The sequence below is a fragment of the Zosterops lateralis genome (assembly GCF_965231275.1).
Source record: "Zosterops lateralis genome assembly, chromosome: 2".
In the NCBI taxonomy this organism is placed as follows: Eukaryota; Metazoa; Chordata; class Aves; order Passeriformes; family Zosteropidae; genus Zosterops; species Zosterops lateralis.
Genome location: NC_139763.1, coordinates 91084264 through 91095905, shown reverse-complemented (window position 1 = coordinate 91095905; position 11642 = coordinate 91084264). Strand labels below are relative to the sequence as shown.

The 11642-nt window shown below is 47.6% G+C and overlaps 1 protein-coding gene across 1 annotated transcript; it reads right to left on the bottom strand.

Moving 5' to 3' along the window:
* Positions 1-101: 101 nt before the first annotated feature.
* On the bottom strand, positions 102-10926 carry VTCN1 (V-set domain containing T cell activation inhibitor 1; the record flags this gene model as incomplete). The annotated part of the gene is made up of 6 exons (XM_083884976.1): positions 102-349; positions 1999-2158; positions 2824-3102; positions 4650-4997; positions 5955-6019; positions 10895-10926. The coding sequence occupies 5 exons, from the start codon at positions 10924-10926 to the stop codon at positions 2037-2039; spliced, it is 846 nt and encodes a 281-aa protein (XP_083741102.1). The 3' UTR covers positions 102-349; positions 1999-2036.
* Between the last annotated feature and the right edge of the window lie 716 nt (positions 10927-11642).

Below are 11642 nucleotides of genomic sequence, written 5' to 3'. Positions count from 1 at the left end.
AAGTGAGTAAACTGCTGTTTGGAGACTAAATCACAGTGTAGTAAATGGCAGGATTATTTGGGCATTGTTTTGTATTTTATGAACAGCAGGCTGAACAGTCGGTGGGACTGGTAAGAAGAGGCAGGGACTGAGCTGTGATAGAGGCAGTGGGTTTGTTGAGCATGAGTGAAGTATCTTCCCTCTCGAGGCCTGCTGTCCACTTCTGAGACCAAAGTATGAGTGGCACAAGACCTGATAGATGCCACCATTCAGTAAAGTTCTGAGACTCCATCTTAAAAGGTTGCCAAAATAGCCTAAAGCAGAAGTCTGCTAATGTTGCTGTGACAGCCTTATTTTCTCTGGGTGCTTTCTGCAAAACAGAAAAGATTTTACAAAAGCTTACTCTCCACACTCCAGAAAGAAAACAAACGAACTCCCCCTCCAAAAAATAAATTATCTCAGCCTGAGGAAAATGCTGACCATAAGTGATAAGACAAAGATCAAATCTGGTTAAAAAGTGGAACTGAAAGTAGTCCTGTAATATGGATAACACAGTCACAGACAGAAATAGAAAGGGAGTGCCAGATAACACTTACTTAAAAAAAAAAAGGAAAGTTTAGCTCTACTGTTATATCTCGGTTTAATAATGTTACTTCTGAATTTGAATCTTTAGTATCTAACTAGTCTCCCTTTCCTCCTCATAGTGTATGTTAGTTTTCTGTCTGGTGTCTACTTATCTGTTCCTCTTTTATTTCACATTACAAATGCAATCATCATCCCTCATACAGGACTTTAGATGTGGTTTGTCTTTGCCAGGATATTCCAAGCCTTCTGGCCATTTTCTAACCCATCGCTGTTTCTACCATTCACATATTTTTCAGAAGGGGAGTTTGATTGTAGCATTCTAAGAAGAGGGAGGAGATTAACTGGCTCTCTTATTTGTAGTTTTATTAGTACAGTCAGAGAATCGCAAGCCAAGAGATAAGTCAATCAAATCTGTTTGAGGGGAGTTAAGATTTGCTTGCTTTTAGTATTCTGAAGGAGCTGTTCTCAGCTGTATTGCAGGAAACCCTTTTCCTGTTTGTGTCTGAACTTCTGCTCATGATCAGAGTTCTGGTCACTTATTAGGTCAGACAAGGGAACATATCTTGTCCTGCAATCAGAACTTTTCCTGTATTCAATTCTCTTTATCACATTCCTTGTTCTCTTTGTGAAGCCAAACAAAGTATCCTGTTGTTGGTGTGGGTAAGAAAGAGTAACACAAGAAAAATCAGCTAATTTCATGTTTGTGTTACTGTGCTCTGGAACCAGCAGGAACTCCTGAAGTCCTCATCCCCAGAGGGAGGAAAGCCGGAAGTGAGTCCTCCATCAATGTAGCTGTAATACCCATTCTGTGTGGAAAGACAAACATTCCTTTTTTTAGCTGATTTTCTTTCGCTTGCCCTTTCACCAGCTCACCTCCAGGTCCTACCACCCGAAGTCAAGAAATACTGAAGGCAGCTGTCCTCTGTTTTGGCTGTGTGCAGCCCTCCTTATTTCACATCTGCAGGGGATTGCTCAGGCTGGCAGCTCCCTCTAGCCACGTTCAAGGTGTCTTTATGGAGACAAGCACACTGTACTGTGGAGTTGTGTGAGTAAAGTGGGAGCAAGGCTTGTACTTTAGCAGGTCTTGTGAGCAGGGAGAGAGAGGAAAAAGCCTGTGCTGCCTTGCATCCATAAACTGCAGCCCAGGTCCAGAGGGTGCACAGAGAAGAGAACGGGGACAGGTAAAAGCTGACAGTTGATGGTGCTAGAGAAGGATCTCTGTAGTTGCAGAAAGTGATAGGAGAAGCCATCAGGGAGGTTGTAGGAGAGACAAGCCATGTGTCCCACCTAAAGGTGGGGATGGGGAAAGGATGGGTAGAGGGGAAAGACATTCTCCCATTCTGGCAGGCTTGAGATAGGTCTGCTGCTGCAACCAAACTCCCTAAGAGTGTCTCTGTATGTTGTACATATATGAGTTTGTCTTTCCAAGCTTACCTCCAGGTCCAGCAGTTTCCAAATGCTTTATAGAGGCTTTATATTGACAGCAGGTACAAGGGAAGCAGAAGCATCCAGTGACAGGCTGGAAAGGGGGATGACACTGACTCTGCATTCAGGCTCACCAGCTGCAAGTTAGTCACCTTTGTAATGTTGAAATCTGTAGCAGAAGAATAGAGGCTACCACAACAGAAACACAGCAGGGAAGGCAAATAAAGTGTATTTATTCCTTCCCATTTTTCTGAATATGGATGAAGATAGACACTGCCACTTGTACTGGAGACCAATTGCAATGAAGTCCTGGCTGTAGAAGCATTATGGCCCTTCTCACGTAGAACAGGAGAAGTTACTCAGGACCTTTGGAAAGTTTGATTTTCTTTGAGTAAAATGGCCTTTGAAATAAAGGGATTGGGCTATTGTCATCAATTACTGGTAAAGGAGCCTGTTGGTTTGGTACATAAATGGGATCTAAACTGAACTGGCTAAAGAAGGTGTCGAAAGATGTGGGCTTTGGTTGGTTGCTTTAATTTTGGTTAGCATTCCAAGCAATACACTCCTTCGAAGTGTGTCTCTCTTTCTGGTCCCCTGGCAGTTCTGTTCCCGTGCCAAGGTGACAATCAATACCATGAGAAGCATATGAGATAGCAGGAGCAAATACAGACCCTTTCATTCATCCCAGGACAGAGAGCAGTGGTTGGATTAGCCACGCTTTCAGTCCCTTCCTTGACTGACACAGCTGCTGCAGGACCCCCTGGTGCAACAGGAACAATGTTGAAACTCTCCTCTCCCCCATGCCCATGATCTCTGGGTGGTGTTGAACCCTACCTGTCACTCTGATGTTGACCACAGCCTTGGCAATGCTGTTTTCAATCACGCAGGTGTAGGTGGCATTAGCAGCGATGTTGTGCAGGAGGGAAACCACCTTCACAGTGATGTTTTCAGGGTTCAGCTCGTAGCTGGTGTTGGCAGCGTGGGGCAGGTGCTCCCCAGTGTCACCACAGGCTGTCCAGAGCACGGCAGGGGAAGGGAACCAGCGTGGGGCTTCACACTGCAGCGTGTCCCCATAGCTGCTGCTCTCCACCTGCACCACGGGGATGCTGAAGGCTTTGGGAAGGAAAACAGGGAGAGTCAAAACAAGGCGAGTGATAGGAAGTGGGCATGAAATACCCAACTACATCTATCTACCAGTCCCAGGTGTTTCTAGGCTGCTTGCTGCTTAGCAGCACAGCACTGCCTGTAGCCAAAAACAGGCTCAGACAGAGCTTGGTACAGGTTGGGCCATGGGACGATGACTACAAGAGATCTAAGCAGCTTGACAGGATCTGCTGAGATTGTGACATAGCTTTAGTGTCTTTTAGGTATTCTTAATAATGGGGAAAAGATGACTCACCCTCTCTACTCACTGAGAAGGGGGCCTGACCAACACCTATAGTTTCACAGAGTTGCAGAATTGTTAAGGTTGGAAGAGACCTTTAAGATCAAGTCCAACTGTTAACCCAGCATTAAGTCCACCACTATACCAAAACCATATATGCACATATTTAAAATCTCTAGGGATAGTAGGTGACTCCACTACTTCCCTGGGCAGCCTGTTCCAGGGCTTGATAATCCTTTCAGTGAGCAATTTTTTCTTAATGTTAAATCTAAACTTCCCCTGCTGCAACTTGAGGCCATTTTCTCTCCTGAGCAATCCCCTGCAGACCTGGAATAAGGAGGGCTTACACAGCCAAAGCATAGGACAGCTGCCTTCAGTATTTGCTGGCTTTGGCTTTGGGTGATAGGTCCTGGAGGTGAACTGGTGAAAGGATGAGCTAAAGAAAACCAGCTAAAAGTAACATGTTTGACTTTCCACACAGAACAGGTATTACAGCTATGTTGGAAATAAAACCCATTACAACAATTTACATGTTATTTCTAACACCTTTTCTGTGTGGATTACTCAAGCAACACAAAAGCAGGCAGATCCATAAGGTTTCAAGGAGGGATAGGGGACAAACTCCCTATGGAACGTTTGCAACCCTCAGGCTTGAGCCAAAACCCTCTTTCACTTGGAGAGGTCTGAGGGCTTTTCCTCACCCAGTTTGAGCTGTAGGGCAGTAATTCTGGCCACAGGGATGAGAGGGAGGGTGCAAAGACTGCAGTCTGCAGGAGACCCTGAAGGTCATGCATCAGTCTCAACATAAGGTGACCACTTGGGAGGTGACTTGTTATTACAGCTAGATTCATCTCACTGGAAGAGGTTGAAGACCTGGTAGTTTCCAGATCTCTCCTGGAGGACTAACTCTTATAAATATGTAATGTTTCATATAACTACAATATCAGAGGTTTGTTGCTTTGGTAGTAATTTTTAAAAAATTGAATACTTTAGAAAAACTGAGAAAAATATATTAAATATGCTACAATTTTTGCTATGCAGCACTTCTGTCTGGAGATATATCCTAATTTTAGAGAGAAATAGCTGCCACGTTATCAAGATTATAACCTTTTTCTGGAACTAGGATGTCAAAAAAGAGGGTAATGCTGTAAATATCCCTGTAAAAGCCAGAAAAATACCCTACTTGGGCTGCAGCATCAACATAAGCAGAGGTAGGTTAAACCAAGACACACAAGCACGTGTTTTGGAGCAGGATTTTGCTCCTTGTAGCCCTCACCTCCTGTCCTGTACTGCAGCACCGCTGCCCCACTCCCTCTGGCTGTGGTGACAGAGCACTGGTAGGTGCCAGCATCGGAGAGCTGTACATCCTTCCGCTCCAGGGAAGCATTCCCGCCCATCACCTGGTGCACAAACACGGCCGTGCGGCCCTGAAATGAGGGATCTTGCTCTTGCAGGTGGTCCTTCCCACCCTTAAACTCATGAACCAGCCCAGCTACCCCCTCCTTGGCCCACTGGATTGTAATGCTGTCCATCTGGATGTTGGGCTTGAAAGTGCAGCCCAGGACGCTGCGCTGGCCAATGTTCCCTGGAGATGCCAGCGCCGTCACACTGATGGAATGTCTTCCTGCAAGAGAGAGCAAGGAAACTGGAGAAAGGTGAAGCTGCAAGCCTGGAGAAAAGCCAGACTGCCCTGTGGCTCTCATGGACCAAGCCTGAGGCTGAACAGGCACTGGCACACAGCAAAGCCACCAGTGGTAGCTACCAGTGCTGCTAGTAGAGGTCAGCTCCTGCGGATTGTATGCTAAGGTAAAGCACGAGAGTATTTCTTTGGCAAAGGAGTGTTTCAAAAAGTAGCTCGTCTTACTTATTTGGGAAGAATTCATGTGGCATTTTCTTGTTTACTTACATGTATCAGGGATTTTTTCCTCTTTGCAGTTGCCAGAAAAGGTTGATTTTTATGTCTTTTCTTAGTCAGGACCTCCCTTTATGCAACATAAATGAGATTGGAAGGCATAATGCTGGCAGAGAAATAGCAGCTCTTTGCCCCTCACTGAAATCCAAATATTTTTCTTTCATTTAAGAAAAGTCAGCATCTCAAATCCTAAGCTGTGAGCCTGAGAATTCCCAGAGCCAGGTCCTCTTTCCCATTAAGCCCTTCCTTACCCATCCTCATTCAGCACATTCCAAGGAAGCTGCATTTTGGCCAACACCAAAGCAACACGTTTTTGTTGTCTGTGAGGTACCTTGGAAAGATGCCTTATTCTGGCAAATGGTCTCTGATTTCACAATAAATACCATTCCATCATCTCATCCTATCCGGGAGAAAGAGCAGAGCATGTGCAGGACTTTATGTGTAGGTTTGGGGCTCCAAGCCCAAGGAAATTTCAGCTGACACACCACCACACCTCCAGCAGCAGCACAGGCTGCACCACATCTGCCTAGCCTTTGTTAAGGGGCAGCAGGTGGCACTTCCACACTTGATCACACCTCAGCCCATGGACGGGATAGACAGACAGAGGTAGAGGCAGGGCAGAAATTCATCACCCACCAGTAACTGCAAGAAATCTGAGCAGTCACATACCTGAGACACCAAAGCCAATGATCAGGGCGATCACTGCAGCCAGAATGACAATGACTGTAGTCATGCTATTGGGGGAAAAGGAAAGGACAACATTAGCACAGAGCCCACCTCCTTCACAGCCCACGCCTGTACCATCCATCTGCAGAGGTGTCTGCAGGAAGGAGGTGGAGGCAGGTGAGGCACAGACCCAGAATGAGGCAGATGGGTGAAGCACAGGACCACAATAGTGATGCACATTCAGGTGAGCAGCACGTATCATCATCAGTGGGGAACCATGCAGCAGGAGATCCAGGCTTTGCTTTGAGAGCAGGCACCTGGCCCTAGTGCAGGATGCTTCTCTCCACATTCTCTGGGGCATAAGCAAGTCAGGCAGTCCCTGCTGGCACTTGTGAGTGACCAGGGAGCGAGCAAAGCCCCTAACCCCAGGAGACACCAGGTACAAGACAGGGAACATGCAGAAGGGGTCTGGAAACTGGGCCATTTTTTTTTGAGCTGGTTGGATTTGGGATGCTCCATGTGAAGACAGGCAATGAGCTGTTGAATGAGAGACTGAGGAGGTGAGGACCACTTGCCAAGCCACATAAGTGGAGAAGCCGTGCCAGAAGAGAAGAAAGACAGCATGTATGGATCAGCACAGCTCCAGCCTTGCCAAGCAGTGTCTCTCCAGCACAGCCCAGCTTGGACAGACCCAGAAGCACAGCTGGGTACGGACTCTCACCACAGCCAGTGGAGCTGTCATGTGGTCACAGGCACGTTTTCCTGTGGACTGAGGGGTTGTGGCAGCAAATTCAGCGCCCAGCCAGAGCAGCTGCCTATAGAAGCTCCCCACAAAACCCACAGATACATCCTGGGGCTCATGCCCAGCAGTCTCACAGAGAAGCCCAGAGAGCTGCAGGCTGTGAGAGGTCACAGCTCTTCTGCCCACACAAAACCAGCTGCTCTGCTTTAGCAGCACTTACTGGTTTGCAGCACACTTTGCCAACACACTGGGCAGCCTCCCACAGGGAGAGTCCCCCAGTGTCCCTACAACCATGGACTCCTCCCACCACTGATGTGTGCCTGCATCTGTGACTTGCTCAATTTCCACAGATGCCACGATCACAGGGCTGATATGGAACTCTAGAGAACTGTGCCATGGGAACAAGCCTCTCCCACAGGGAACAGCAGGAAAGGGAGAAAGGGAAGATGGGCTGAAAGAGGGAATAGAGAAAAAAGGGAGAGTCTGTTGCAGACTTGTTTGCTCTCCTACTGTCTCCCTTGCATCCTCATCCTTAAAGCCAGTGGGAAGTTACCTGAGGAAGCCCTGTTTGCACATGCTCAGAAGAGATCAGAACTCTGCATTTCACCAAAATATGAGGTACCTCCAGATAAGGGTTCATACAAATCCATATACCCATTCACATCCATACCAAGCTCTGCCTAGATGCCCTTAGAGCTGGGAGATGTCATGTTTGGCTTCTTCCCCATTGTCACCAGCTTTCAGTCATGGGTGGGATGGACAGCAATTCTCCACCTAATTCCTCATGGTGGATCACAGCTGACCCTGCTGGCAGAAAAACCATGAATATCATCCAGCCATGGGCAGCAGGCAGCTGGAGAGCCAGCCAATGCCTCTCCTAGGGGCCTGCAGGATGGGAACCTGGATGGCTCCTGTGGATCCCGCAGCGTGACAGCTTCCAGCAAAGCCTTGACATGTCCCACAGGGCTCAATCCCCAGTCACTCAAGGTCCCAGCCAGGCTGTCCTGTGGGACAGCCTGTGCTTTCCTGTTCTGGGGAAGATGCCAAGTGTATCATGTAGGTTGAATAATATCCATCTTGAGGAGCTCTACCAATTTCCACTCGGGGAGTTGATCCCAGAGTGAGATAGCTGCTATAAACTCAGGAAGGTTGCCATGCTCTCACGCCTGGGAAGCACAAAGCAAGCAGCAGATACACAACAGTTGTGACTCACCTTTATCCCCATATCTTATAATCCTTCTTCCCAAGGACAGGCAGGGAAGAAATTGCTCAGTGTTGAGAGATGCTGCTAGAGGGTTACAGTAAATGCTGGGAGGTACAGCATGGGGACAAGCAACCAGGGTGACCTCCTGTGCAGCCCCTGAATGCTTCAAGTGCCACCACATTTACCTCTGGTCCTTGAAAGTACCCTCTGGCCTGAATGCCACCTCTGCCCTCACACTCTTCTGGTCAAAAGCATCCTCCCTTACTCACAGACAAGCCAACGAAAACAGACCACACCAATGTTTTTATCCTGTGCTGGTGCCACCTCCCCCATGGCTGCAAAGCATTGCTAGCTTTGCACCCAGAGAGCTGCTACCCACCCCTGCTCCAGAGCACCAGCAGGGCTGATTGAAAAAGCTGCTCGCTTGTCACAGGGGGAATGGCAATTTGGGGTATGCAGATGCCACTGCCCACTTCAACGTCCCTTATGAGGCACAAGGAGAAATTAGTCCCTCTGGAGGGGGGAAACTGCAAGATCCAGGAATCACAAGATCCTTACAAACATTTGCTGTGTGCCCACAGTGTGTAACAAGTAGATCCAGAGTGCAGAGTGAATGAGAGGAATCTGGCATCCTTGCCACATACTGGTGGTAGCTGTGTCTTGCAGCAGTCCAGTTCAAGCACTTCAAGCAAAAAGCAATTTTCTGCGCATCAGCACCCCTGGTACCTCCGGTGTTTTAAAGGCATAGGAACAGACTGATGTAGCTGGGGCTGCACCAGTCAGAGCCCTGACACCATCCTCAGTTCCCAGTGCCAATTTGGCAGCCTGTGGGATGCTGCTCTGTGCCTCCCTACACTATTTTCCATTGTCTTGTTGCTCATCAGCCAAACTTGGAATCAAACTGGAATCAAATTTGGCATTAAATTCTGTTGCAGCAGCCCTCTTGTTAGAGGGTAGAAGTGAGCCAAGACACAGACTTCTTGTTCATCCCAGCATGAAAAGGGTCCTGGTTTACTCCTCTTTACAACTCATCCATCCTGACTCCAACCACTCACTGAATCTTGGCTGCAGCAAGCTCCTACTGTAGGTTTCCCCTGCAGCCTCTGACTGCTGGTTATTTCCTGCTAAACTATGACTGCAGGTATTAGTTTACAGACTTGGAATACGGGTTTTTACCCAGCTAGACTCTGACTGCAGGTTCCAACAACAGGCTCTAACTGCAGACCCAGAATGACCTCGCAGCAGTGATTCTCTGTCCCCAGGATCCTCCTCCTTCCTGATGATTCTCTTTGCCAGCAAACCCACTCCTTTTTATCACACTTATCTTTATTGGATATATCTGTGACTCATCAAGGCGAGGCTGTATTGGGTAATTAACACAGCTATTACTTATCTGGAATGGGCTTAGAGGGACAAAAGAACTGGAAGATTAAGATATTGAAGGTCCCTTGCCTTCCTCCTTATATCAAATTTTACTGTGGAAAAGAAGGGGAGTGGTAACCCAAAACAGGGTTTCTATTCCAATATGCAGCTGATGATTGCAGAACGCAACTTTCTTCAGCACTTCAGGGTTTTTTTGTTGGTGGTGTTTTTGTTGGAGATGTTTTGGTTTTGTTTCCTTGGTTGGTTTTGTTTTTTTCCTGAAATCATCAGAAATCTCCCACGCTTCTCAGAAACTTCCTGGAAAATTCACCTCTCTCTCTGGTCTGTTTCTGCATTTCAGGATTAGCCTGAAGAGCAGATGTCCCTGAAGGAAGCTGCTTCTCCCAGTAACCTGCTGCTGCCTGACAGGGCAGGCAAAGGCACTGGCAGAACAGGAGGAAGGTTTTCAGAGCAGTAAGGGATAGATGTGCATTTTTTCACACCCATCAGTTATTTCATTTCCTTGACAAAGGCTGGCTGGGTTACCTCTCGAGAATAACAGAGCTGGTTATTGTGTGCATTCCAGACACGAGGAATACAATGCCCTGGGAATACTCACACTCTGACAGTGTCTACAGGCAACCTCACTTCTGTCAGTGAAAAGGTGTGGATAATATTGTTATTTAGTCCTTTCTTGATGCTCCATGTGACAAAGCTTATGTGTGTGGTCTCTTCTGTCCACACATGGCCTGTCCTTCTCCTCACTGCTGTTCCTCTCCAGTGGGACAGATATTGGTAACAGCTGAAATCTCTTTCACAGAATAAATGCCAGAAGGACTGTCTCACACACCACTGGAATCTCTGTCTCCATCCAGCCTGGAAAGTCCACACCTGGGATGGAAAGACATAGCTTGTTGCTGCCTCTGTTCAAGTAGTGAGGTTTGGATGATAGCTCAGCACACGTTCACTAGAGGATGAAAAATCTGCCCTTTGATCCATCTGGTGGGGGTTATTTTCAGGAGATAAGAATATGAAGTAGATATTTTTATGACTCCTTTTTCCAGCTGTAGTTCACCTGCACTTGGTCAATAGCTCCAAAGGAAATGGGGTAATTGAAATGAGAGGCACAAAACACTTAGAAAATGTCTTCACTGCTCTTACTCCTGCACAGAAACTTCTGGAGGACAGTTTCTTTCTCCCCACAGCAAGCTGATGTGATGGAAACACAAGCAGCTGTCTGAGGACCAGCAGAAGAGGGGTGCCTTCCTCAAGCCATTGAACGCCCAAAATACAACAGCAGGAATACACCCATCCTCAAGCATTGCTACCCCAATCTACCACAGCATTCAACCCTGGGATAGCAAATTCTAGCAAATGCAGAGTTCTAGGACATGCATCTCCCTCTTTACTACAGCTGGTGACGTGCACATAGGTGTCTGACACATACATGGTATATACAAATTGTATAAAACAAGCCGTACTGGTATTTAAGTAGCTTGAGTGAGTGCAGTACAGTCAAGCTGCAAAGAACTGCTGTCTTGAGAGCTCCTGGCAGCAGGGTGATACATCCCAAGAGTCTGAAAAATGCAATTCCCTCCCTCCCCTCTACCAAGGCAAGTGCAGATAGTACCATACCTCCAGAAGATGACCTGGCTTTGGGATGCCATGGTCACAGCATCTATGGAGACAAGTCAAACACCAGATGCCTGAAGGTTCAGCACAGCCCCTGTCCATTGCATGATATATCCTCCCAAGCTGTCCTGCTTAAATAACTGAATGCAGCTAAGGAGTGGTGAGCCCAAGCACTGAACTCTCAGGAATGAGGAAACACTGAGCATCTCAACTGCCCCCCGCTACCCAGAACAGTCATAAGCAGGGAGGCCTGGTTAGACACTGGGGCAACAGGAGAGACCTCCTACACATCCATTTAAGAAACATGTCTTATTTAAGACAAAAAAATAGCACAGCTTGTGGTTTGGTAGCCAGGTAATCCTGGGTTTAGAGTGCACAAGTGTCCCAAGGAGATCTGCAGCTTACCCATCATTGAGGGGCTGTGTCATAACCAGGACCAGCTCAGGTCTCCCTACAAAAATCTCCAAACACTTTCCTGGCACTGGGCAGAGAGGTCCCACCTGTGCCTCCCACTCCTGGCTCCATTCGCACTGTGAGTTTCCCCTGCCTCTCTGTGCTATGCTAAGAGGCTCCTATGAGCTCAGCAGTGCTCAAACCACACAGGTTTGGCAGCAGCCCCTTTTCTGACTGTTGTTTAAACCCACTGAACTCCTTCAGGCCAAACCACCTCTGCCCCCCCGCAGGCCAGCTCCTGCTGCTCTCAGGTCTGCCAGTGTGGTGCACTTCAGAGCATGTAAAGGAAAGAAACTGG